Source organism: Indicator indicator, chromosome 13, assembly GCF_027791375.1.
Source record: "Indicator indicator isolate 239-I01 chromosome 13, UM_Iind_1.1, whole genome shotgun sequence".
Taxonomy (NCBI): domain Eukaryota; kingdom Metazoa; phylum Chordata; class Aves; order Piciformes; family Indicatoridae; genus Indicator; species Indicator indicator.
The window spans coordinates 28,072,048-28,096,881 of NC_072022.1; the positions used below are offsets into that span (position 1 = coordinate 28,072,048).

General features: G+C 55.5%; 1 protein-coding gene across 5 annotated transcripts in view; it reads left to right on the forward strand.

Annotated features, from left to right (window-relative positions):
* Positions 1-24,834, forward strand: part of KCNAB1 (potassium voltage-gated channel subfamily A regulatory beta subunit 1) — an 86,225-nt gene that overhangs the window by 51,381 nt on the left and 10,010 nt on the right. For 3 of the 5 annotated variants that reach the window (XM_054385710.1, XM_054385711.1, XM_054385712.1), the window contains exons 3-8: positions 11,577-11,614; positions 13,248-13,327; positions 14,526-14,570; positions 16,477-16,521; positions 16,854-16,897; positions 19,943-20,029. In XM_054385710.1, the coding sequence (XP_054241685.1) occupies positions 11,577-11,614; positions 13,248-13,327; positions 14,526-14,570; positions 16,477-16,521; positions 16,854-16,897; positions 19,943-20,029 (339 nt within the window). The remainder of the gene's footprint in view (positions 1-11,576; positions 11,615-13,247; positions 13,328-14,525; positions 14,571-16,476; positions 16,522-16,853; positions 16,898-19,942; positions 20,030-24,834) is intronic. The other 2 variants (XM_054385713.1, XM_054385714.1) reach the window with 1 other exon arrangement.

Sequence of the window (24,834 nt, forward strand, 5' to 3'; positions counted from 1 at the left end):
TTGAGCTGGAAGAGGGCAGATTGAGACTGGAGAGGAGGAAGAAATTCCTGGCAGTGAGGGTGGGGAGACACTGGCACAGGTTGCCCAGGGAGGCTGTGGCTGCCTCCTCCCTGGAGGTGTCCAAGGCCAGGCTGGATGAGGCGTTGAGCAATTTGGGCTGGTGGGAGGTGTCCCTGCCTATGGCAGGGGGTTGGGACTGGATGAGCTTTGAGGTGCTTCCAAGCCAACCCATTCTGTGAGTCCTGAGGAAAGCAGCTGGCTGTGCTGGGCTCCCACATCTCTGTCTTGGGGTGAATGGGTGGCAGCAGAAGTGGGCAAGGAGTTGCCTTCTGCCTACATTTGTTACCTGCTGCAGCTGTGGGCATCCCCTTCCAGCTCCCTGCTCTATCCCCATCTGCTTCCAGTTGTGCCCCAGGGTTTAGGTAGTTTATTTTTTTTTTCCAACAGGCTTGGAGGGTTGATTTTTAAAATAGAGTGGGTTGTGAAAGTCACCCTGCATCACAAGCCATAAATAAGGTCTGCTCTGCCAAGAAGAGCTCTTCTGCTGGCTAAAATAGACCCAAGCCTTTGAAAGCAGTTGTCTTAACTGTGCAGAGGTTTGATTTATCAGCCCTAGCTCCACCAATGCTGTTGTGGTGGAGGAAAGTGAGGGGAAGGAAGCAGCAGGAGAAGGGGGGGGGGAAGGAAAAAAAAAAGAAAAGAGAAAACCAACCCAAAGCCAACGTTTTGCAGAGCTCTTCTGTGATTTTAAGCATGTGGAGCTGCAGCAGCAGCTAAATTTACTGAGAGGCTTTGTGAGTGCAGCTGCGTGGGAGGAGCGGGGGCTGAGCAGGGAGGAAAGGCTGCTCTGGCTGGGGGCAGAGCTTCTGGGCTTCAGGTTGGGGCTCTGGGCTTCAGTTTGGGGCTCGGGGCAACAGTTCAGGGCTTGGGGCTTCGGTTTGGGGCTTCAGATTTGAGGCTATGGGCTTCAGTTTGGGGCTCTGGGCAACAGCTCAGGGCTTGGGACTTCATTTTGGGGCTCTGGGCTTCAGTTTGAGGCTCTGAGCTTCAGTTTGGGGCTCTGGGCAACAGTTCAGGGCTCGGGGCTTCAGTCTGGGGCTCAAATATCTGCTGGCCTGGGGTGGTGCTGAGGGGTCCAGCCTGCACCCAGGTACTCACAGCATGCAGGGCTCAGCATTGGATGTTGGGAAGAATTCCTTCACTGAAAGGGTTCCCAGGCTGCCCAGGTGGAGTCCCCATCCCTGGAGTGTTGAAGAGCTGTGTAGGTGTGGTGCTGAGGGACATGTTTTAGCCAAGGACTGAAGTCCAGGACTGGATGCTCTTGAAGGTCTTCTCCAGTCAGGCAGTTTTGTGTTTCTGTGGTTTGCTGGTGGCTCAAGTGCCAGAGCAGCCCCACATGCCAGATCTCCATGTGGCATCCTCCTTGCCAGGATCCAGCCAGGGATAAAATTGTAGTGGCAGGAGGAGAAGCTTCAGCTTCCAGGCAGGATCTCTTTTTGTTCCCTGCAGAGGTGACACATCTGCTGGCAGGGACTCTCTGAGGTGGTGGAGTTGGCAGCAGCAGGGAGCCCAGCAACCATCACACCTTGCTGGGCTGTGGTGGAAATGGAGCCAAATCCAGTTGTGACTAATCCCTGAAGGTGAGAATATCCAGCTGGGAAGCTGCTTACCAATGCAAGGGGCAGGAGATCTTGGGGAAGGACCTGAGAGTCCTGGTGGACAAGTTCCCCATGAGCCAGCAGTGTGCCCACATGGCCAAGAAGGCCAATGGTGTCCTGGGGTGGATCAAGAGGAGTGTGAGCAGAAGGGCAAGGGAGGTTCTCCTCTCCCTCTACTCTGCCCTGGTGAGGTCATGTCTGGAGTATTATGGGATGAAGAAGATGATCCTCAGAGGTCCTTTTCATTGTGGGATGAGGAAGATGATCCTCAGAGGTCCCTTTCATTGTGGGATGAGGAAGATGATCCTCAGAGGTCCCTTTCATTGTGGGATGAGGAAGATGATCCTCAGAGGTCCCTTTCATTGTGGGATGAAGAAGATGATCCTCAGAGGTCCCTTTCATTGTGGGATGAGGAAGATGATCCTCAGAGGTCCCTTTCATTGTGGGATGAGGAAGATGATCCTCAGAGGTCCCTTTCATTGTGGGATGAGGAAGATGATCCTCAGAGGTCCCTTTCATTGTGGGATGAGGAAGATGATCCTCAGAGGTCCCTTTCATTGTGGGATGAGGAAGATGATCCTCAGAGGTCCCTTTCATTGTGGGATGAGGAAGATGATCCTCAGAGGTCCCTTTCATTGTGGGATGAGGAAGATGATCCTCAGAGGTCCCTTTCATTGTGGGATGAGGAAGATGATCCTCAGAGGTCCCTTTCATTGTGGGATGAGGAAGATGATCCTCAGAGGTCCCTTTCATTGTGGGATGAGGAAGATGATCCTCAGAGGTCCCTTTCATTGTGGGATGAGGAAGATGATCCTCAGAGGTCCCTTTCATTGTGGGATGAGGAAGATGATCCTCAGAGGTCCCTTTCATTGTGGGATGAGGAAGATGATCCTCAGAGGTCCCTTTCCACCCCCGTGGTGCTGGGATTCTGTGATCTGTGCTGAAGTGAGGGAAGTGAGAAGCTGTGTGAGGGCTGAGTGGCAGGGGCAGAGCAGGTGGTTGGTGAGTATGGGGCTGTGGGTGCCTGCTGCCCGGGCAGCTGCTGGGGGCTGCAGCACCGCAAGGTGCCCGCTGCTCAACCCTGACAGAAATAGCCCTGCAGGAGCTGCTTGGCATTTCCAACAGCCACTGAGGATGATTCACAGCCTCAGCCAGCAGGAAGAGGTTGGAAGAAAACAAACTGCAGAAAGTGAGGGGTTTAGGGTTGGGATTTTTGGGGTTGGTTGAGATTTTTGTTGTTTTTTTATGTGTTTATTTTTAATTGTTACTTTTCCCCTCCCCAAGTTGCTCTCTTGCTGGTGTCTCCCCAGATTTGCTGCTTATGAAGGCATCTCCCTCACACCTCAGCATGGTTGTGGCAGATAAATAAGGTTTGAGTTGGAAGGGATCTCTGGAGCTCACCCAGTCCAAGCCCTGCTCCAGCAGGGCACCCCCAGCAGCTTGCCCAGCAGCACAATGCCCAGGGGGGGTTGGAAGCTCTCCACACAAGGACACTCCACAACCTCTCTGGCCAGCCTGCTCCAGCCCTCCAGCACCCTCACACCAAACAACTTTCTCCTCCTGCTCACAAGGAACCTCCTGGGCTCCACTTTGTGCCCCTTGGCCTGTCCCTGGGCACCACTGAGCAGAGCCTGGCCCCAGCCTCTTGCCCCCCAGCCTTTAGCTCTTGCTGAGCATTGCTCAGATCCCTCTGGGGCTGCTCTTCTGCAGGCTCTCAGCCCCAGGGCTCTCAGCCTTTGCTCCTCACAGAGCTGCTCCAGGCCCCTCAGCAGCTCTGCAGCCTCCCCTGGACTCTCTCCAGCAGTTCTCTGTCCCTTGAACTGGGGAGCCCAGAACTGACCCCAGGACTCCAGCTATGGTCTCAGTATAGCAGAGTAGAGGGGCAGGAGAGCCTCCCTCACTGCTGCCCACACTCTTCCTCATCCACCCCAGGACCCCATTGACCTCCCTGGCCCCAAGGGCACCTTGCTGGCTCCTGGTGACTTTGCTGTCCCTCAGCACTCCCAGGTCCTTCTCCATGGAGCTGCTTCCCAGCCTTGGTGTTTGCAATGATTAAGGATAAATACACTCCAAGAATTCCCAACCTGTGTAGTCCTGATGAGGGGCACAGGTGCCTTGGGTCCTCCCAGACAGTGCCTGGGAGCACAAGGAGAGGACAGGCAGATCTGGAGCAAGGGAAATGGGGTTGCTTTGCCTGGAGAAAAGGAGGCTAAGGGGAGACCTTCTGGCTCTCTGCAACTCCCTGAAAGGAGGCTGAGGTGAGGTGGGGGTTGGGCTCTTCTCCCAAGGAACAAGCCATAGGATGAGAGGAAATGGCCTCAGGTGTCCCCAGGGGAGGTTTAGGGTGGACATTAGAACAAAATTCTTACTGAAAGGGTTGTCAGAGACTGTCCCAGGCTGCCCAGGGAGGTGGTTGATTCCCCATCCCTGGAGGGGTTTAAAAGCTATGGAGATGTGGTGCTGAGGCTTAGCATCAGCCTTGGCAGAGTTAGAGAACAGTTGAACTCAATCATCTTCAAGGTCTTTTCAAACTCAAATGCTTCTCTGAGCACATCCAGTGCTGAGCATTTAAAAGGATCAATTGCTCCTTGTCCTTAGAGGAGCCATTGCCAACTCCTGGGCTGCTCCTTCATACAGGTTGGCTTGGAAGGGACCTTGAAGTTCAGCCAGCTCCAACCCCCTGCCATGGATACTTCCCACCAGCCCAGGTTGCTCAAGGCCTCATCCAGCCTGGCCTCGAACTCCAGGGAGGAGTCCCCAACAGTTGAGTGTTTTGTGTCTGCCCAGGGCACAGCTGGTGCTGTGCTGTTGGAACCCTGTAGATGTGAGAGGCTGTGGCAGTGCAGTGCAGTGTATAAATAATTCCATTTCTTCTCCTGCAGGTGCTGGGGACCTGGGTGCTATTAAAGCAAAAAAAAAAAAAGGGGGGGTAAAAATAATCACATTGGGATAAATAAGCTCAACCCTTTTTATTTATTTATTTTTCCTCAGCAGAGATGCATTTTAATGCATTTCCTGCCAAAATAACCCTTCTGAAGCTTGAACATGGAAATCAGGCTCCCCTTGGATCTGAGTTAGTTGTTTATTTATTGTTTCAGCTGCAGAAAGCAGCTTAATGATAACCTGAAACCTAGTTTTTATCTTGATGGGGTGGGACCAGAGTGTGCCCCACCAGTGATAAGAGAAAGAATCCTCCTGGAGGTCTTTCACCAGGTAGGTGATGCTGGCACCCCCTCCCTGGAGGTGTTCAAGGCCAGGCTGGATGAAGCCTTGAGCATCCTGGGCTGGTGGGAGATGTCCCTGCCCATGGCAGAGGGTTGGAACTGGATGAGCTTTGAGGTCCCTTCCAACCCAACCCATTCTATGAATCACTGAATTGTTGTCCTCTAGAGGTGGGAAATTAATTAGAAATCTGTGTGGGTTCTGCTCTGCTTTCAGCTTCTGATCTGTGAAGGTCTGGCTGTGGCAGAGCTCAGGTTCCTCTGATGGAAATCAACAGTTTGGGTTTAAATACCCAAGAACCACTCAGCAGAGAATGTCAGGGGCTGGAAGGGACCTCTGGGGATCATCCAGTCCAGACCCCTTGCCAGAGCAGGGGCACCAAGATCCAGAGCATCACAGGAACACATCCAGGCAGGTTTGGAATGTCTCCACCACCCCACCTCTCTGGGCAGCCTGCTCCAGTTCTCCATCACCCTTAAATTGAAGAAGTTCCTCCTCATGCTCACATGGAACTTCTGAAGTTCCACTTTGTGCCCCTTGGCCTGTCCCTGGGCACCACTGAGCAGAGCCTGGCCCCAGCCTCTTGCCCCCCAGCCTTTAGCTCTTGCTGAGCATTGCTCAGCTGCCCTCTGGGGCTGCTCTTCTGCAGGCTCTCAGCCCCAGGGCTCTCAGCCTTTGCTCCTCACAGAGCTGCTCCAGGCCCCTCAGCAGCTCTGCAGCCTCCCCTGGCTCTCTCCAGCAGTTCTCTGTCTCTCTGCAACTGGGGAGCCCAGACCTGGCCCCAGGACTCCAGCTGTGGCCTCAGCAGGGCAGAGCGGAAGGGCAGGAGAACCTCCCTTGCCCTGCTGGCCACATTCTTCTTCATGCACCCCAGGAGACCACAAATTCATCTCCAAGAAACCTGATGCAGAAAGCAGCTTCAGACTGAGCCTTTTTTGTTTTCCCGGGGGAGAGAGCAAGGCTGTGTGAAGGGATCCATTCAGCTCTTGTTCTGTCTCTGAGCAGGGGCTGATCAAAGCAGCTGCAGCCTCAGCAGCAGGCACGTGAGCTGCCTGCTGCCTCCTGCTCCTCCTGTGCCTGCTGTGAGGCAGCAGCTAACCACCAATGCATCTGTGATGGCGCTGGGGGTGCACTGCTCACTGCACCAGGCCTGTCCCCAGGCAGCAGGAACTCAATTTCCCTTTCCCTTAGCAGCATCAGAGCTCAGCCCAGCCCTGGCACCCTGTGTACAATCATAGACTCATAGAATTGTTAGGGTTGGAAGGGACCTGGGATGTATCAGGCTGGAAGGGATCCTTGTAGGTCATCTTGTCCAGCTCCCCTGCAGGGACCAGGGACATCCTGAACTAGATCAGGTTGCTCAGGGCCCCAGCAAGTTTGACCTTGAATGTCTGCATGGATATCAGGGAGGTATCAGTGTTTCCAGAATCAGTAAGGTTGGAACAGACCTCTAAGGTTGAGTCCAACCATCAACCCAATGCCCTCATGGCCACTAAACCCTGGTCCTCAGCACCACATCTCCAGGGCTTTCAAACCCCTCCAGGGATGGGGACTCCATCACCACCCTGGGTAGCCTGGGTCAGGGCTTGGCAACCTTTTGGGGGGAGAAAGTGCTCCTCATGTCCAATCCAAACCTCCCTTGGTGCAACTTGAGGCTGTTTTCTCTCATCCTATTGCTTGTTCCTTGGGAGCTGCTTGCCCAACTCTCAGTGAATTTTCCCACTTGGAGCCTGCACCTCTCTGTCTTCCTTATGGAGGGACAAAATGAGAAGTTTTACCTGCTGTAGAGTTTTGTGAGCTGAGAGACCTTTCACTCCTCCCCTGAGGCTGCACATTGAATAGTGGGTTCAGTTTTGGGGTCCTCACTCCGAGAAGGACATTGAGGGGCTGGAGTGAGTCCAGAGAAGGGCAATGAAGCTGGGGAAGGGTCTGGAGAACAGGGCTGGGGAGGAGCAGCTGAGGGAGCTGGGGGTGTTTAATGTAGAGAAAGGAAGGTTGAGGGGAGACCTCATTGCTCTCTACAGCTCCCTGAGAGGAGACTGGAGCCAGGTGGGGATTGGGCTCTGCTCCCTGGTCTCAGGTGATGGAAAGAGAGGAAGTGGCCTGAAATAGAGCCAGGGGAGAGTTAGGTTGGAGGAAAAATTTCTTTGGTGCAAGAGTGGTGAGGGATTGGCATAGGCTGCCCAGGGAGGTGGTGGAGTCCCCATCCCTGGAGGTGTTCCAGAAACCTGTGGCCGTGGCACCTGGGGACAGGGTTTGGTGGCCATGCTGGGGGTGGGTTGAGGGTTGGGCTCAACGACCTTGGAGGTCTTTTCCAACCCAAACAATCCTCTGATTCTACTGTCAGCTGGTGGTCAGATTCTACACCCATCTGGTGTGTGGATCTCAAAGCCTGGGGAGAAGTTGTGCTGTGGCCCAAAGTGACATCATGACAGGGTGACAGAAGGCACAGGTGATGTCACAGCTCCTCTCTTGGGTCTCAGCAGGGCTTGCCAGGAGGTGGTCTGGAAGGTCAGATAAGGTATGGCAGGAGGGATGTCTGCCAAGGCTGAGGATGTGCTGCTGCCTGAGCAGGGTCCCATATGGGACCTGGCACTTCCCCAGCTCGCTGCTGTCTCTTGCTGCCAGTGGCTCAGGAAATGTGTCCCAGAAATGCAGATGAAATAATATTCCTGTGGCTTAGGAAGATCCAGTTAAATCCACACACTCTTCCCACCACGGGACAGTCCTTTCCTTTCTGATCAGAGAGAGAATGCCCCAGGGTGCTCCTAACAATACCAACCCAAAGTGTGCCACTGAGTTGGAGCTGCAGCCGTTCTGAGCCTGCTCCTCAGCTGTGCTGCTGGAGGACACTGGGAAAGCTCCTGGCAATAGTCACTTTGGATTCCACACAGTCCCAGCATGGAGGGGGGGAGGCTGGAAGGGAGCTGTGGAGCTCACCCAGTCCAGCCCCCCTGCTCCAGCAGGGCACCCCCAGAAGCTTGCTCAGCAGCACAATGCCCGGGGGAGGTTGGAAGCTCTCCACACAAGGACACTCCACAACCTCTCTGGCCAGCCTGAGAGATGCATTTGCTCCCCTGGTAACCCCCTGCACCTCCATTCTAACCCCATTGTACCCCACTGGAGAACCTTTGGCCTTATTTGATCCCCATTTAGTCCCCTTTATAGCCCCCCCCGTTGTGTCCCCCCCCGTTGTGTCCCCCCCCGTTGTGTCCCCCCCCGTTGTGTCCCCCCCCGTTGTGTCCCCCCCCCCGTTGTGTCCCCCCCCGTTGTGTCCCCCCCCGTTGTCCCCCCCTCGTTGTCCCCCCCTCGTTGTCCCCCCCTCGTTGTCCCCCCCCCGTTGTCCCCCCCCCCGTTGTCCCCTCCCCCGTTGTCCCCCCCCGTTGTCCCCCCCCGTTGTCCCCCCTCGTTGTCCCCCCTCGTTGTCCCCCCTCGTTGTCCCCCCCTCGTTGTCCCCCCCCGTTGTCCCCCCCCGTTGTCCTCCCCCCCTTGTCCTCCCCCCCGTTGTCCTCCCCCCCGTTGTCCCCCCCCCGTTGTCCCCCCCCGTTGTGTCCCCCCCCGTTGTCCCCCCCCGTTGTCCCCCCCCGTTGTCCCCCCCGTTGTCCCCCCCTTGCCCCCCCTTGCCCCCCCATCCCCCTCTCTCTCCCCCTCTCTCTCCCCCTCTCTCTCCCCCTCTCTCTCCCCCTCTCTCTCCCCCTCTCTCTCCCCCTCTCTCTCCCCCTCTCTCTCCCCCTCTCTCCCCCCTCTCTCCCCCCTCTCTCCCCCCTCTCTCCCCCCTCTCTCTCCCCCTCTCTCTCCCCCTCGCTCCCCCCTCTCTCCCCCCTCTCTCCCCCCTCTCTCCCCCCTCTCTCCCCCTCTCTCCCCCCTCTCTCCCCCCTCTCTCCCCCCTCTCTCCCCCCTCTCTCCCCCCTCTCTCCCCCCTCTCTCCCCCCTCTCTCCCCCCCTCTCTCCCCCCCTCTCTCCCCCCCTCTCTCCCCCCCCTCTATCCCCCCCCTATCCCCCCCCTATCCCCCCCCTCTATCCCCCCCATCCCCCCCCTCTATCCCCCCCCTATCCCCCTCCTCTATCCCCCCCTCTATCCCCCCCTCTATCCCCCCCTCTATCCCCCCCCTCTATCCCCCCCTCTATCCCCCCCTCTATCCCCCCCTCTATCCCCCCCTCTATCCCCCCCTCTATCCCCCCCCTCTATCCCCCCCCTCTATCCCCCCCCTCTATCCCCCCCCTCTATCCCCCCCATCCCCCCCCCATCCCCCCCCATCCCCCCCATCCCCCCCATCCCCCCCATCCCCCCCCATCCCCCCCCATCCCCCCCTCTATCCCCCCCCTCTATCCCCCCCCTCTATCCCCCCCCTCTATCCCCCCCCTCTATCCCCCCCCTCTATCCCCCCCCTCTATCTCCCCCCCTCTATCCCCCCCTCTATCCCCCCCTCTATCCCCCCCTCTATCCCCCCCCTCTATCCCCCCCCTCTATCCCCCCTCTATCCCCCCTCTATCCCCCCTCTATCCCCCCCATCCCCCCCATCCCCCCATCCCCCCCTCTATCCCCCCCTCTATCCCCCCCCTCTATCCCCCCCCCTATCCCCCCCCTCTATCCCCCCCCTCTATCCCCCCCTCTATCCCCCCCCTATGCCCCCCTCTATCCCCCCCTTTTAGCCCCCCTTTTTCCTAGTTTTAACGCTTTTTCATCCAGTTTTAACCCCATTTTGCCCAATTTTAGCCCCTTTACCCAGTTTTAGCCCCATTTAACCCAATTTGAGCCTCTTTAACCCCTTTTAAACCCCATCCTACCCATTTTTAGTCCCTTTTTGCCCAGTTTTAGCCCCACTGATACCCCATTTTAATCAGTTTTAGCCCCATTTGTATCCCATTTTACCCAGTTTTAGTCCCATTTAACCCAATTTTAGCCTCTTTAATCCCCTTTAAGCCCTATTTTGCCCATTTTTAGCCCATTTCTACCCAGTTTTAATCCCATTTTAACCCAATTTTAGCCTTTTTAACCCCATTTAAACCCCATTTTACCCATTTTTAACCCCTTTTTACCCAGTTTTAGCCCCACTGATACCCCATTTTTTTCAGTTTTAGCCCTTTTATACCCCATTTAACCCAATTTTAGTCTCTTTAACCCCATTTAAATACCGTTTTGCCCAATTTTAGCCCATTTTTACCCAGTTCTAGCCCCATTTAATCCAATTTTAGCCTCTTTAACCCCATTTAAACCTCATCTTAGCCATTTTTAGCCCCTTTTTGCCCAATTTTAGCCCCATTGATGCCCCATTTTACCCAGTTTTAGCTGCATTTTAGCTAGTTTTAGCCCCTTTAAACCCCATTTTGCCCAATTTTAGCCCAATTATACACAGTTTTAGCTCCATGTAACCCAATTTTAGCCCCATTTGTACCCCATTTTACACAGTTTTAGCCCCATTTAACCCAATTTTAGCCTTTTTAACCCCGTTTAACCCCCTTTTTGCCAGTTTTAGCCCCTTTTTGCCCAGTTTTAGCCCCACTGATACCCCATTTTATCGTTTTAGCCCCGTTTATACCCCATTTTACCCAGTTTTAGCCCCATTTAACCAAATTTTACCCAATTTTAGCTCCATTTAACCTAGTTTTAGCCTCTTTAACCTTATTTGTATCCCATTTTACCCAGTTTTAGCCCTATTTAACCCAATTTGAGCCTTTTAACCCCATTTAAACTCCGTCTCACCCATTTTTAGCCCTTTTTTGACCAGTTTTAGCCCCACTGATACCCCATTTTGTTCAGTTTTGGTCCCCTTTGTACCCCATTTTACCTAGTTTTAGCCCCATTTTAACCCATTTTTAGCCTCTTTAATCCTCTTTAAGCCCCATTTTGCCCAATTTTAGCCCCTTTTTACCCAGTTTTAGCCCCATTTAACCCAATTTTAGCCTCTTTAACCTCATTTGTACCCCATTTTACCTAGTTTTTAGCCCCATTTAACCCAATTTAGGCTCTTTAACCCTATTTAAACCCCATCTTAGCTATTTTTAGCCCCTTTTTGCCCAGTTTAAACCCATCGATACCCCATTTCACCCAGTTTTAGCCCCGTTTTACCCAATTTTAGCCTCTTTAACCCCATTTAAACACCATTTTGCCCAATTTTAGCCCTTTTTACCCAGTTTTAGCCCCATTTATACCCCATTTTACCAAGTTTTAGCCACATTTTAGCTAGTTTTAGCCTCTTTAACCCCCTTTAAACCCCATTTTGCCCAATTTTAGCCCCATTTTACCCAGTTTTAGCTCCATGTAACCCAATTTTACCCCATTTTAGCTCCATTTATCCTAGTTTTAGCCTCTTTAACCTCATTTGTATCCCATTTTACCCAGTTTTAGTCCCATTTAACCCAATTTTAGCCTTTTTAACCCCATTTAAACTCCATCTTACCAATTTTTAGCCCCTTTTTTCCCAGTTTTAGCCCTATTGATACCCCATTTTATTCAATTTTAGCCCCATTTGTACCCCATTTTTCCCACTTTTAGCCCCCTTTTGCCCATTTTTAGCCCCTTTTTGCCCTGTTTTAGCCCCATTGATGCCCCATTTTATTCAGTTTTAGCCCCATTTGTACCCCATTTTCCCCAATTTTAGCCCCATTTCCCTGCCATCTGGTCCCCAGAAGCTACTTTTTGGGGGGGTTTTGGCCAAGCCCCCTCATGGTAACAGCCTCTTTTCTTCTCTCTAGGCACATGGGTCACCTTTGGAGGGCAGATCTCCGATGAGGTAAGGCTGGGTGCGAGTCAAAGGCACTGAATCCCCCCCTGGGGGGTCTAGGGTGTGTTTACCTCTGAGATCTTTGCAAATGCAACCATGGCTACCCAAGCCAGGGGAGCTGGCAGAGAGCTGCTGTGCCAAGCAACACCAACCCCTCACTCCTGCTCCTGAAACACCTTCAGGAAGCTGGCGTTTCATTTCCAGGGATCAGTCTTAATCAAATCCCTTTTTTTTTTCCTTAAAATCTCCCTAGAATAATAATAATAATAATAATAATAATAATAATTATTATTATTATTATTATTATTATTATTATTATTATTATTATTATTATTATTATTAATCCATGCTGTTTCCTCCTCCCCATTGGCAAGGGGCACCATTCCTGGAGCCAGCCATTGGAGATGAATTCCTTCCCCACATGTGTCACAAACACAAGCAGGGGCTGGGCTCACAAGGAGCTGCCTGATGATTGAAAATTAATATTTTTATACATAATAAGATGAAATCAACAACAAACCTGAGCTTGGTTTGCCTCCTGCCCATGCCAGATGGCTCCTAAGCTGGGATAATAATCCTCCAGAGCCCTGGGCAGCACGTGGGGTTTCCTCCATGCCAGGTACCCTGCCTCAAAAGGAGAGCAACCTCCTGGCTTCCTCCCCTCTTGCACACAGCAGAACTCCCCAAAGGAGCTTTGGTAGCAGCTCAGAGCAGGAGGAACTCAAAGCTTCTTTGGCTTGTGAAGTCACTTGGGCTTTGGTGTCTCTCCTGAGGATGTTGGGTTGCTGAGCTCCTGCTTGCTCCTTGGTGTTGCAGGCTGGAGTGAGAGGATTTGCCCAGTCCCTGCAGGTGCTCAAGGCCACACTGGATGGCTTTGAGCAACCTGCTCCAGTGGGAGGTGTCCCTGCCCGTGGCAAAGGGGTTGGAGTTGGTGATCTCTAAGGTCCCTTCCAACCTAAACCAGTCTATGACTTTTGATTATAAATTTTCCTCCCTGGCTCTCCTGCCCTCCTTGCTTAGAAGAAGTCCAAGTGTGCCTGCATGGCACAAAGGGTCTGAAACACAGCCCTTGTGCTTGAAGACATTGTCTTAACCTTGTCCTTAAAGGACACTGACCTTGCCTGGGTGCTCATCCACCTCAGAACTTCCAGCCTGCTCTGGGTGCAGGCAGCAGTGGGACTGCAGAAGGACATGAATCACCTTCAGGGTTTTACACACCCCACAAACCCCTCTGGAGAGCTGCAGGACAGGCTGGTGGGTAGCTAAAGACCCCAAAGGAAGCCCTGTTGGTATCAAACACCACAGATGTGCAGAGTACCTGCTCAAAGCCTGTGAAATTCTGGGCTACCAAAAAGCTCCTCTGAGAAGGGTTCATGGGTTGGTGTAAATCTCAGATGGGTTGATGTGAATCTAGGATGGGTTGGTGTAAGTCTGGGATGGGTTGATGTGAATCTGTCTTGTGGTGCTTCCTTGGGCCAGCAGCTGAGCTCTTGGGTGCTCTACCCAAAGGCCCTACCCCCTCCCCAAAAGTTCCCACAGCCCTCCCAACACCTTTGATGCACCTTCAGGGGTGGTTCCAGTGTGGATGGAGCAGTGGATGTTTGGGCTGTGGTCTCCACTGCTCCCTGTCTGTGGTTCCCAGGTGGCTGAGCAGCTGATGACCATCGCCTACGAGAGCGGCGTCAACCTCTTCGACACGGCCGAGGTCTACGCAGCTGGCAAGTGAGTGCCCAGCACCCTGCTCCCCTGCTCTGCCCTCTCCCACCTGGCCCTGAGCACAATCCCTCCGGAAGCAGGGGGCTCAGGCTCTGGAGGTGCTGGGGAAAGTCTCTTCTTGCCAAGGGGGTCCAGGAAAGCCTCCATGAGAAAGGGAGGCAGTGGCCTTCAGCTGGAAGAGGGGAGGTTGGGGCTGGATATTGGGAGGACATTCTTCCCCATGAGGGTGGAGAGACACTGGAACAGGTTGCACAGGGAGGCTGTGGATGTCCCCTCCTTGGAGGTGCTCAAAGCCAGCTTGGATGAGACCTTGAGCAACCTGGGCTAGAATCACTAAATGGTTTAGGTTGGAAGGGACCTCAAAGCTCATCCAGTTCCAATCCCCCTGCCATGGGCATCCCACCTCCTACCAGCCCAGGACCTCATCCAACCTGGCCTTGAACACCTCCAGGGAGCGGGCATCCACAACCTCCCTGGGCAGCCTGTTCCAGTGTTCCAGACCAGGTTGCTCAAGGCCTCAAGGTTGGGCTAGTGGAAGGTGTCCTGCCCATGGCAGGGATGGGAGCCAGATGATCCTTCAGGTCCCCTCCAACCCAACTCATTCTGTGATTCCATGAAAAGAACAAACAAAAAATAACAAAAAGAACCCAAAGCTCTTGTCTGAAGCCTGAAATCTGTCACTGGTGCCACTTGCTGTTGGCAGAGGGAGAAAAAAAACTCTCCTGAATAAATGAGAAGCCAGCACTCATCTTAATGGTGACAAATGGTACTGGGAACAGGTCCTGGGCACAGCTCCTGCTGTGAGGAACAGCTCTGGCTGAGGAGGTGCTAAGGCTCTCTGTGCCACCATGCACCTGAGAAGGAGGAACATCCACCCAGAAGGAGCTTGGCTTGGGCTGGTTTGCACAGCTTGGTGTTTAGGTGGCTGGGGACATCACCTCCCTCCTGGGGGCTCCAAGCACCTTCCCAGAGCAGATGTAGGGCATGAGGGTGGAGGTTTGTGCCCATGGGAGTGAGTGGAGGAGATGCTTTGTACTGATGGAGGGGACCTGTCCTAGTCAGTACTGGGGTCACTGGCACCCACAAAGGGGAGGGTGGCATGGGAAGGGTGCTGCAGGCTGGCATCTGAGTGGCACAATCCAGAGAAGCTGGCACTCAGCATCCTCCTCTGTCTGCCCTCACTGGGGCTCTCTCTCTTTTGCAGGGCTGAGGTCATCTTGGGGAACATCCTGAAGAAGAAGGGCTGGAGGTATTGTACCACTGGCTGGCATTTGCTGGCACCCCCAAAGGGGAGGGCCCCTTGGGCATGAATGACTGCAGGAGGTGCTGGCCCAGGAGCCAGTGCTGCAGATCCCAGGCAGTGGTGGGAGCTTGCATGGGTGATGCTCCAGGCCCTTCAGCAGCTTTGCAGCCTCCCCTGGGCTCTCTCCAGCTGTTCCCTGGCTCCCTTGAACTGGGGAGCCCAGACCTGGACCCAGACTCTAGCTGTGGCCTGAGCAGAGCAGAGGGGCAGGAGAACCTCCCTCCACCTGCTGGTCCTTCTTTCCCTTCATTTTGGCTTGGATGTTCCACATGCTGCAGCAGGGCTTTAGGGAGAGCTTCAGTCCCCACAGGACACTTTCCAGTAGATGTTTTTTCCAATGGGAAATGAGCTCAGGTTGGGAAAAAGCTGCAGGTTTCAGGCAAGCTCCAGGTTATGCAGGACAGGATCCTCTTGGTGCTTCCTTGAGGAGGTTCAGGTACAAGCCTTGGGTCCTCTCTCCTGACCCTGTCTCCTGGCTGAGGGGGCTGCAGACCCTGTCCCAGTGCCAGTGGGGGGAGCTTGAATCCTTTTGCTTGGGAGAGACCTCGGAGGCTACCAAGTCCAGCACCACCAGGCGACCACTAAACCATGGCCCTCAGCACCACATCACCACTCAGAGCAGCCAGAGAGACCTTTCAAGTGCAGGACCCAAATGTTCTCCTGGCTTGCTGGGTAGTCAGGGTGGCTTCCCATGGCTGTGGGGCCATCAGCCTGTTGCCCAGAGGGCAGGGCAGGGGGGCTGGGGCTCAGCAGCCTCCTCTGAGCATTAGGGATGCAAAGCTGTGATGGAACTTCCTCCTGGGCCACCTGGTAGGAGCTGCCAGCTCCTTTCAATGCTTTACATCAGCACCTTTGGGGTCCTTTTAAGAGCATTTAGTTGAGCTTTCAAGACCTCCCCTGTGTGTGTATGTGACGCTCAGCCTGCAGCTGAAGAGGAGGTTGTGGTGGTGGTCCCTCCAAGATCAGCTCAGGGGTGAGGAGGGTGAAGAGGATGATTACTCAGCAGGAAATCCTCTGGGTGCTGTGGGAGACATCAAGTGGAGCCTAGCAAAAGCTGGAGAAGTTGTGTGTGGTACATGCAAGGTGGCTTGCAGGTGATGGAGCTTTGAATTCTGGGTCAGCTCAGGGAGTCCATCACTCCTGGAGCTTTAATAACTCTGGGAATACCATGGGATCATGGAGAAGAGGAGGCTGAGGGGAGGCCACTGGCTGTCTGCCTGAAAGGAGGTTGGAGTGAGGTGGGGATTGGTCTCTTCTCCCTAGTATCAAATGAAAGAATGAGAGGAAATGGCCTCAGGTTGCACCAGGGGAGGGTTAGGTTGGAGATGAGGAGGAATTTCTTTGCTGCCAGAGTGGTCAGGGATTGGCACAGGCTGCCCAGGGAGGTGGTGGAGTCCCCATCCCTGGTGGTGTTCCAGAAACCTGTGGCCATGGTGGGGTTGGGTTGGGTTGTTGGTTGGACTCAATGATCTCAGAAGGCTTTTCCAACCCACACAATCCACTGGGCTTGGATGTGAGGAGGAAAAAGCCCTGCAGCCCTTGGGTAAGGACTCTGGAGCTGGGTCACTCCAGCATTAAAGCCTGACCTCTATTCTTTGGTCTTGAATTCACTTCAGTTCCTGGCCACCAGCCTGTGGTGACTCCTTGCCTGCTGCAGCCCTGAGCATGGTGGGGAGGGGGGGTGAGAAGTGGCTTCTAGGCCTGCTTTAAGCAGGATGTCCAATGCTTGCTGAGGGACCAGGTATGGGCCCCCCTGTGAGAAGCTGGAGCACTGCTGCTGGCCCATGGCCATGCTCCTCAGCTGCTCTCAGTTTGGTAGCACTGCTGACTTTTTCTTCTGCTCTGTTTGCAGGAGGTCCAGCCTGGTGATAACCACAAAGCTCTACTGGGGTGGAAAGTAAGTGTCAGAGTCCCTCGGGGTGTTTGCTCTCTGCTTCTGCTCTTTCACAACCATGCACCCAGGTCATGGCACCTTGGAAGGGTGCTTGGAAGTGTTGGACAGGAGCTTCACAGCCAGGCCAGGCCCACAGCAGGGCTGTGACCATGCTCAGGGAAGCAGAGGGACTGCTCAGCCCGGAGGATGTTGTCACTGAGGCCAGAGGAGGTGTGGGGGTCTCTCTGCTGTCACTTCATTTTTGGGGGGCTCAAAGCAGGACAGAAGTCCAACCCTGCATGATGAGGACCACCTCAACCTTCCATCAGCCATGGACCTGTTTTTGTCCTTTGCAGAGCTGAGACAGAAAGAGGACTCTCCAGAAAACACATCATTGAAGGTAGGTGGGGCATGGGGTTGGGGTCTGGGCATGCTGCAACAGCCCTGGCCTGCCCATGGGGGGATGCTTTCCCATGAGCCAGGTCTGGTGGTCAAAAAAGGGGAAAGGAGGTGATGGGTAGAAAGTTGGACTTGATGATGACAGGCTCAACAGGAGCCAGCAGTGAACACTGGAGCCCAGAGAGCCAAGCAGAGCCTGAGCTGCAGCAAGAGAAGTGTGGCCAGCAGGGCCAGGGAGGGGATTCTTGCCCTCTGCTCCACTCTGCTGAGACCACACCTGGAGCTCTGTGTCCAGTTCTGGAGCTTCTATTGCAGGAAGGGTCTGGAGGGGCTGGAAGGTGTCCAGAGAAGGGCCACAAGGATGAGCAGAGGGCTGGAGCTGCTCTACTCTAGAGACAGACTTGAGAGAGTTGGGGTTGTGCAGTCTGGAGAGGAGAAGGCTCTGAGGAGACCTTCTTGTGGCCTTCCAGGATCTGAAGGGGCTCCAAGAAAGCTGGGGAGGGACTTTTGAGGGTGTCAGGGAGTGATAGGAGTGGGGGGGATGGAGCAAAACTGGAAATGGGGAGATCCAGATTGGATGTGAGGAAGAAATTCTTCCCCATGAGGGTGGTGAGAGACTGGCACAGGTTGCCCAGGGAGGTGGTGGAAGCCTCATCCCTGGAGGTTTTTGCAGCCAGGCTGGATGTGGCTGTGAGCAACCTGCTGTGGTGTGAGGTGTCCCTGCCCATGGCAGGGGGGTTGGGACTGGCTGAGCCTTGAGGCCCCTTCCAGCCCTGACAATTCTGTGAGTCTATGACCTTGGAGGTCTGCTCTCACCTGAATGGTTCTGTGATTCTATGCCCTGATGACTCCTCTGTGCCAGCCCCAAATGCACCAAAGGCTGCAGATGAGGACCATGGAGGAGGTGGTCAGGGGACTGGCTGAGGACAGGCTGAGAGAGTTGGAGTTGTTCTCCCTGCAGAAGGCTCCAAGAGACCTTCTGGTGGCTTTTCAGTTCTTAAAGGATTCAAGAAGAAAGCTGGGGAGAGGCTTTTTAGCAGGGCCTGTCAGGACTGGCCAAGGGCTGATGAGTTTCGAGTTCAATGGGAGGATTAGGCTTGGACCTGGAGGTCTTTTTCCAACCTAAATGATTCTATGATCAGATGTAAGGAAGAAGTTCTTCACCTTGAGGCTGGTGAGAACCTGGCCCAGGCTGCACAGAGAGGTGGAAGCTGTCCCAGCCCTGGAACCATTCCAGGTCAGGCTGTCTGGGGCTGTGAGCAACCTGCTCTGGCTGCAGCTGTCCCTGCTGGCTGCAGGGGGGTTGGATTGGGGGAGCTTGGAAGGTCCCTTCCCACCCAGCCCACTCTTCCAGCTTTCCTCAAACAGGGAGAGCAACCTCCTTGCTCACACAAAGCCCTCCCAGGGTAACAATACAGGTCTGGAATCCCTCCAAAGCAGCTCCAGGTTAAGGATCCCAGGCTGGAATCCCCTCAGAACAGCTCCAGGTTAACGATCTGGGGCTGGAATCCCCTCAGAGCAGCTCCAGATTAACAATCCAGGGCTGGAATCCCCTCAGAGCAGCTCCAGGTTAAGGATCCAGGGCTGGAATCCCCCTAGAGCAGCTCCAGGTTACAGATCCAGGGCTGGAATCCCTCCAGAGCAGCTCCAGGTTAAAGATCCAGGGCTGGAATCCCCCCAGAGCAGCTCCATCCAGGAGCAGGGAGAATTGATTCTCCTCAGTGGATATGGAGCTAATTAAGGCTCCTCTTTGATTGGTGAGATAAGCACTAATTGATTACAGCACTGCTTGGTTCAGCTGCTGTTTGCTGCCAAGGAAAATTAGGGAAGGAAAATTGAGGCTCCTGTGCCATGGTGAGGGTCGTTTGAGGGTACAGGGAGGGAGCAGAGCAGAGGGAGGAGATGTGGCTTTGATCTTTGCTTAGCAGCAAGCAGCAGAAGCCTTGCAGAAAGTTGAGTTGTCTGAGCAGAGACAGCAGCTTTGGCTTGAGCTTGGCCATGGGAAGGGGGTGAGAGAGGCAGGGATGTGGTGCTGAGGGCCATGGTTCAGCACCAGCCTTGGGAGGGGTAGGGAATGGTTGGGTTCAGTCTGGAGAAGAGGCTGAGAGGAAACCTCCTTGCTCTCTGCAACTCCCTGAAAGGAGGCTGGAGCCAGCTGGGCTCTTCTGCAGGCTCTCAGCCCCAGGGCTCTCAGCCTTTGCTCCTCACAGAGCTGCTCCAGGCCCCTCAGCAGCTCTGCAGCCTCCCCTGGACTCTCTCCAGCAGTTCTCTGTCCCTTGAACTGGGGAGCCCAGACCTGGACACAATATTCCAGCTGTGCCCTCAGCAGGGCAGAGCAGAGGGGCAGGAGAACCTCCCTTGCCCTGCTGCCCACACTCTTCCTCATCCACCCCAGGACACCACTGCCCTCCTTGCCCCCAAGGGCACACTGCTGGCTCCTGGTGACTTTGCTGTCCCTCAGCACTCCCAGGTCCTTCTCCACAGAGCTGCTCCCCAGCAGCTCCTCCATCCCCAGTCCTGCTGCTCCTCCCCAGCTGCAGGACTCTGCCCTTGCCCTGCTTGAACTTTCTGAGGTTCCTCTGCCCCAGCTCTTAGTCTGGCCAGGTCTGGCTGAAGGCAGCACAGCCTGGGGGGTCTCAGCCACTCCTCCAGTGTGGTCCCATCAGCAATCTGGCCCAGGGTCCACTCAGTCCTTCCATCCAGGTCATTGATGAAGCTGTTGGACAAGACTGGAGCCAGGCCTGACCCCAGGGGACCAGCACCAGCCACAGGTTCCCAGGCAGACCCTGCCCCATTGATCACAATCCTGACCCCAGGGGGACACCACAGGTCCCCAGGCAGACCCTGCTCCACTGATCACAACCCTGACCCCAGGGGGACACCACAGGTCCCCAGGCAGACCCTGCCCCACTGATCACAACCCTCTGAGCTCTGTCCTTCAGCCAGCTCTCAGCCCACCCCCAGCATCTAAGCAGCCCATCCTCCAGCCCTCAGGAGCTGTGTGGCTGGCTCTGAGCATTTCTTGCCTCTGCTTGGCTGTCCCCAGGGCTGAAGGCTTCCCTGCAGAGGCTGCAGCTGGAGTATGTGGATGTGGTGTTCGCCAACCGCCCGGACAACAACACCCCCATGGAAGGTCAGTGGGACTGCTCCTGCAGGCTGGCACCTGGCTGAGCCTGGGGCTGGCAGGGAACGACCCCCAGGGCTTTGTGCTCAGGGTTCGGGGGGGGAAGCTTGAGCTGCGAGAAAGGAACCCCCTGCTGTGGGAGCTCCTGCACCTCCCTCTGGCTGTGCTCCAGTGAAAGGAGTTTGTGGCTCCTGCCTGGGACCTGGAGGCTCCCAGTGGGGTTCTCAGCTTGTTTGGATTCATTTCCTTCCCTGATTCCCTGGAGTGAGTTTGTGTTGGCACTTCAGGCAGGCTGCCTCTGGGCCAAAGGAAGCCTCCATCTCCAGAACCCAGCTGCTGCTGCCAGCTCTGGAGAGGGCACAGTGCCAGCACTGCTGTGCCCATCTCCTGGGCACAGCACATAGCCCCATGACTGCCCCAGCACCAAAACCAGCCCAGGGCACAGCCAGAAACAAGAGACAGCTGCTGAGCTCCTGGGTTCACTGCCGCAAGGGCAGGAGGTGCACCAGCTGAGCCTCTGCCAGGCTTGGCTGGGTGACGCCATGGTCCTCTTGGGGCATGGTGGGTACCCCTTGGGGCATGATAGGGACCCTCAGGGCATGGTGGGGACCCCCTGGGGCATGATAGGGTCCCTTTGGAGTGTGGTGGAGAATCCTTGGGGCATGATGGGGACACACAGAGCATGGTAGAGTCCTCTTGGAGCATGGGGGGGATCCCTTAGGGCATGATGGGGATCCCTTGGAGTAAGGGGGGGACTCCTTGGGGTATGATGGGGACAGTCAGGGTATGGTGGGGACCCCTTGGAGCACAGTGGAGACCCCTTAGGGCATGATGGGGATCCCTTGGAGCACGGTGGGGACCCCTTGGGGCATGATGGGGACACTCAGAACATGGTAGAGTCCCCTTGGAGCATGGGGGGGACTCCCTGGAGCATGGGGGGGACTCCCTGGGGCATGATGGGGACACTCAGGGCATGGTGGGGATCCCTTGGAGCACAGTGGGGACCCCTTGGGGCATGATGGGGACACTCAGGGCATGGCAGGGTCCCCTCAGGACACGGTGGGGACCCTCTGGGCATGGAGAGCAAGGATGCTCTGCCCAGGGCTGGGCTCCTCCTTGGTGCCTCAGCTGCCCACCCCTCCACCGTGGTGGGGAAGGGTCCTGATTGAGTTCAGAGCATTAGATGCAGGCAAGGTGGAAGAGCTGTGGGTGCCTGTGAGCCTTAATGACCTTTGCTAACTGCTGGTAGCCATCTGGGGGTGTTGGTGCCTGCTGGTGCAGCCCAGTTCTGCATCCCTCAGTATCTCCTGGGCTCAGTGCTCTGTTCATTGGCCACCAGCTCCTGCTCCTCCCCGGGGAGCTCACGTAACTATTCACACCGTGGTAGGGAGTCAGCTTCACAGCTCCACCAAAACCAGCAGGGGGAAAGACTTGCAGGCTGCAGGAGCTGTCAGAAGCAGCTCAAGAGCAAGGCAGAGACTGGCAGATCCCTCTGCAGCTCCTGGTCTGGCTCTCAGCAGTGCTGACAGCTCTTGGCTTAATGGCCATGGGGCTGAGGGACCTGCTGGGCACCTCGGGGTGGGTGGCATTGCCACTCTGCTGGCCAAGCAGTGCCAGCAGCTGTGGCTTTGAGGAGCTGGTCTGGGAGTTTAGGAGCAGTGCAGGAATGTGCAGCAGCTGCTGAGGTGAAGGGATCTGAGCTGCTGTGCCCTGGAGGGAGGAGTGACCTCCCTGCTCAGTCACTGCCATCTGATGGGGCAGTGCTCAAGTGCTCAACACATCCCCCCCTGTGCCCGCCTGGCACAGCTGAGCCCAGGCCTTGCCAGCTCTCAGGACGCTGCAGATCCTGCCAGTAGCCCCCTGGCAGCAGCCCTGGTGCTGGGTGAAGCTGGCAGCAGGGTGAAAAAAAGGACATTTTGCCTTATGAATGGCCTGCTGCTGCTGCTGCTTCCTCCTCTCTGCTTGGGGCTTTTTTTTGCTTCACCTACTAAGCCACTTCCCTCCCAGAGCATCTGCTGAGCCATCTGTTGGTGCCTCACTGCCTGGCATGCACAGGCAGTGCAGAGCTGCCTTCACCAGGCACCAGCCCTGCTCCCTCTCCTTGCCATGCCCAAGCTTTTCCCAGGAGGAAGTAGCTGCTTCTGGGGAACAACCCTTTAGAGGTGACCTGCAGAGGTGCCCTGCTCGTGCCAGCAGGTGAGGGCTCTGCCCACAGAGCTTGTGGTGCTGGAAGAGGTAACCAAATCCACCGAAGGGTGGACTGGGGTCGGTCATTTTGGGTCCTCCACTGGCTGCCTGCAAGCAGGTTGAGGTTCCTGTGCCACTGCTTGGGGTCTGCCATCCTGTGTGATGTGTCTGTGGGTATCAGACACAAGGCCAGGCTGAGGGAGCTGGGGGTGTGCATCCTGGAGAGGAGAAGGCTCCAGGGGGACCTCAGAGCTGCCTGCCAGGACCTGAAGGGATCCTGCAGGAAGGCTGCAGAGAGACTTTTGCTGAGGGTATCTGAGACAGGCCAAGGGGGAATGGTTTGGAGCTGAGGCAGAGCAGGGTTAGAGTGGAGCTGAGGAAGAAGTTCTGCAGTGTGAGGGTGGTGAGAGTCTGGCACAGGCTGCCCAGGGAGGCTGTGGGTGCCTCCTGCCTGGGGGTGTTCAAGGCCAGGCTGGATGAGGCTGAGTCTGGCTGAGAGGAGTCCCTGCCCATGGAGGGGAGGTTGGAACAGCTGAGCTCTGAGGTCCTTTCCAACCCAACCCCTTCCCTGCATTCAGTGCTCAGGCTGCAGCTCTGATCTGCCCCAGCCAGGTGCTTTCTGTCATCCCAAGAAGCTGTCCCAGCAGATGGGCAGCACAGCTCTGACTGCATGGAGGGAGGCTGCTGGGGGGTCCCTTGATGAGAGCCCTCCCCAGCATTGTCTCAGTGCTGGGCAGAGCTGGCAAAGCAAGGAGGGAAGGTGACACAGGGTTGCCCTCAGAGACCTTTCAACTTTTGCTTCTGCTGCTGGGGGGCTGCTTTTTGGCCTTTGAAACAATTCATTTGTGCTTAAGAGTCTCTCCCCACCCTGAAGTGATGCCACTTGTGCCACCCCAGCTGGCAGACTGGGGAGGGGTCCAGGGGCTTGGCTCTTCACAAGTCAGCCCTTCTCCAGCCCCTTGGGAGCAAGCTCTGGTAAACAACAGGAGGGAGATTGCAGCTTTTCCCCCCCTTTGCCTTTCCCCCCCTTTGCCTTTCCCCCCCTTTGCCTTTCTCCCCCTTTGCCTTTCCCCCCCTTTGCCTTTCCCCCCCTTTGCCTTTCCCCCCCTTTGCCTTTCTCCCCCTTTGCCTTTCCCCCCCTTTGCCTTTCTCCCCCTTTGCTTTTCTCCCCCTTTGCTTTTCTCCCCCTTTGCTTTTCCCCCCCTTTGCCTTTCCCCCCCTTTGCCTTTCCCCCCCTTTGCCTTTCCCCCCCTTTGCTTTTCCCCCCCTTTGCCTTTCTCCCCCTTTGCCTTTCCCCCCCTTTGCCTTTCCCCCCCTTTGCCTTTCCCCCCCTTTGCTTTTCTCCCCCTTTGCTTTTCCCCCCCTTTGCTTTTCTCCCCCTTTGCTTTTCTCCCCCTTTGCTTTTCTCCCCCTTTGCTTTTCTCCCCCTTTGCCTTTCTCCCCCTTTGCCTTTCTCCCCCTTTGCTTTTCCCCCCCTTTGCCTTTCTCCCCCTTTGCTTTTCTCCCCCTTTGCCTTTCTCCCCTTTGCTTTTCTCCCCCTTTGCTTTCCCCCCCTTTGCCTTTCTCCCCCTTTGCCTTTCTCCCCCTTTGCTTTTCTCCCCCTTTGCTTTTCTCCCCCTTTGCTTTTCTCCCCCTTTGCTTTTCCCCCCTTTGCTTTTCTCCCCCTTTGCTTTTCTCCCCCTTTGCTTTTCTCCCCCTTTGCTTTTCTCCCCCTTTGCCTTTCCCCCTTTGCTTTTCTCCCCTTTGCTTTTCCCCCCCTTTGCCTTTCTCCCCCTTTGCTTTTCTCCCCCTTTGCTTTCCCCCCCTTTGCTTTTCTCCCCCTTTGCCTTTCTCCCCCTTTGCCTTTCTCCCCCTTTGCCTTTCTCCCCCTTTGCCTTTCTCCCCTTTGCCTTTCCCCCCCTTTGCCTTTCTCCCCCTTTGCTTTTCTCCCCCTTTGCTTTTCTCCCCCTTTGCTTTTCTCCCCCTTTGCTTTTCTCCCCCTTTGCCTTTCTCCCCCTTTGCCTTTCTCCCCCTTTGCTTTTCTCCCCCTTTGCTTTTCTCCCCCTTTGCCTTTCCCCCCCTTTGCTTTTCTCCCCCTTTGCCTTTCCCCCCCTTTGCTTTCCCCCCCTTTGCCTTTCTCCCCCTTTGCCTTTCTCCCCCTTTGCCTTTCCCCCCCTTTGCTTTCCCCCCCTTTGCCTTTCTCCCCCTTTGCCTTTCCCCCCCTTTGCTTTCCCCCCCTTTGCCTTTCTCCCCCTTTGCCTTTCTCCCCCTTTGCCTTTCTCCCCCTTTGCCTTTCCCCCCCTTTGCCTTTCCCCCCCTTTGCCTTTCCCCCCCTTTGCCTTTCCCCCCCTTTGCCTTTCCTCCCCTTTGCCTTTCCTCCCCTTTGCCTTTCCCCCCCTTTGCTTTCCCCCCCTTTGCTTTTCTCCCCCTTTGCCTTTCCCCCCCTTTGCTTTCCCCCCCTTTGCTTTCCCCCCCTTTGCTTTTCTCCCCCTTTGCTTTCCCCCCCTTTGCTTTCCCCCCCTTTGCTTTTCTCCCCCTTTGCTTTTCCCCCCTTTGCTTTTCCCCCCCTTTGCCTTTCCCCCCCTTTGCCTTTTCCCCCCTTTGCCTTTTCCCCCCTTTGCTTTTCCCCCCTTTGCTTTTCCCCCCTT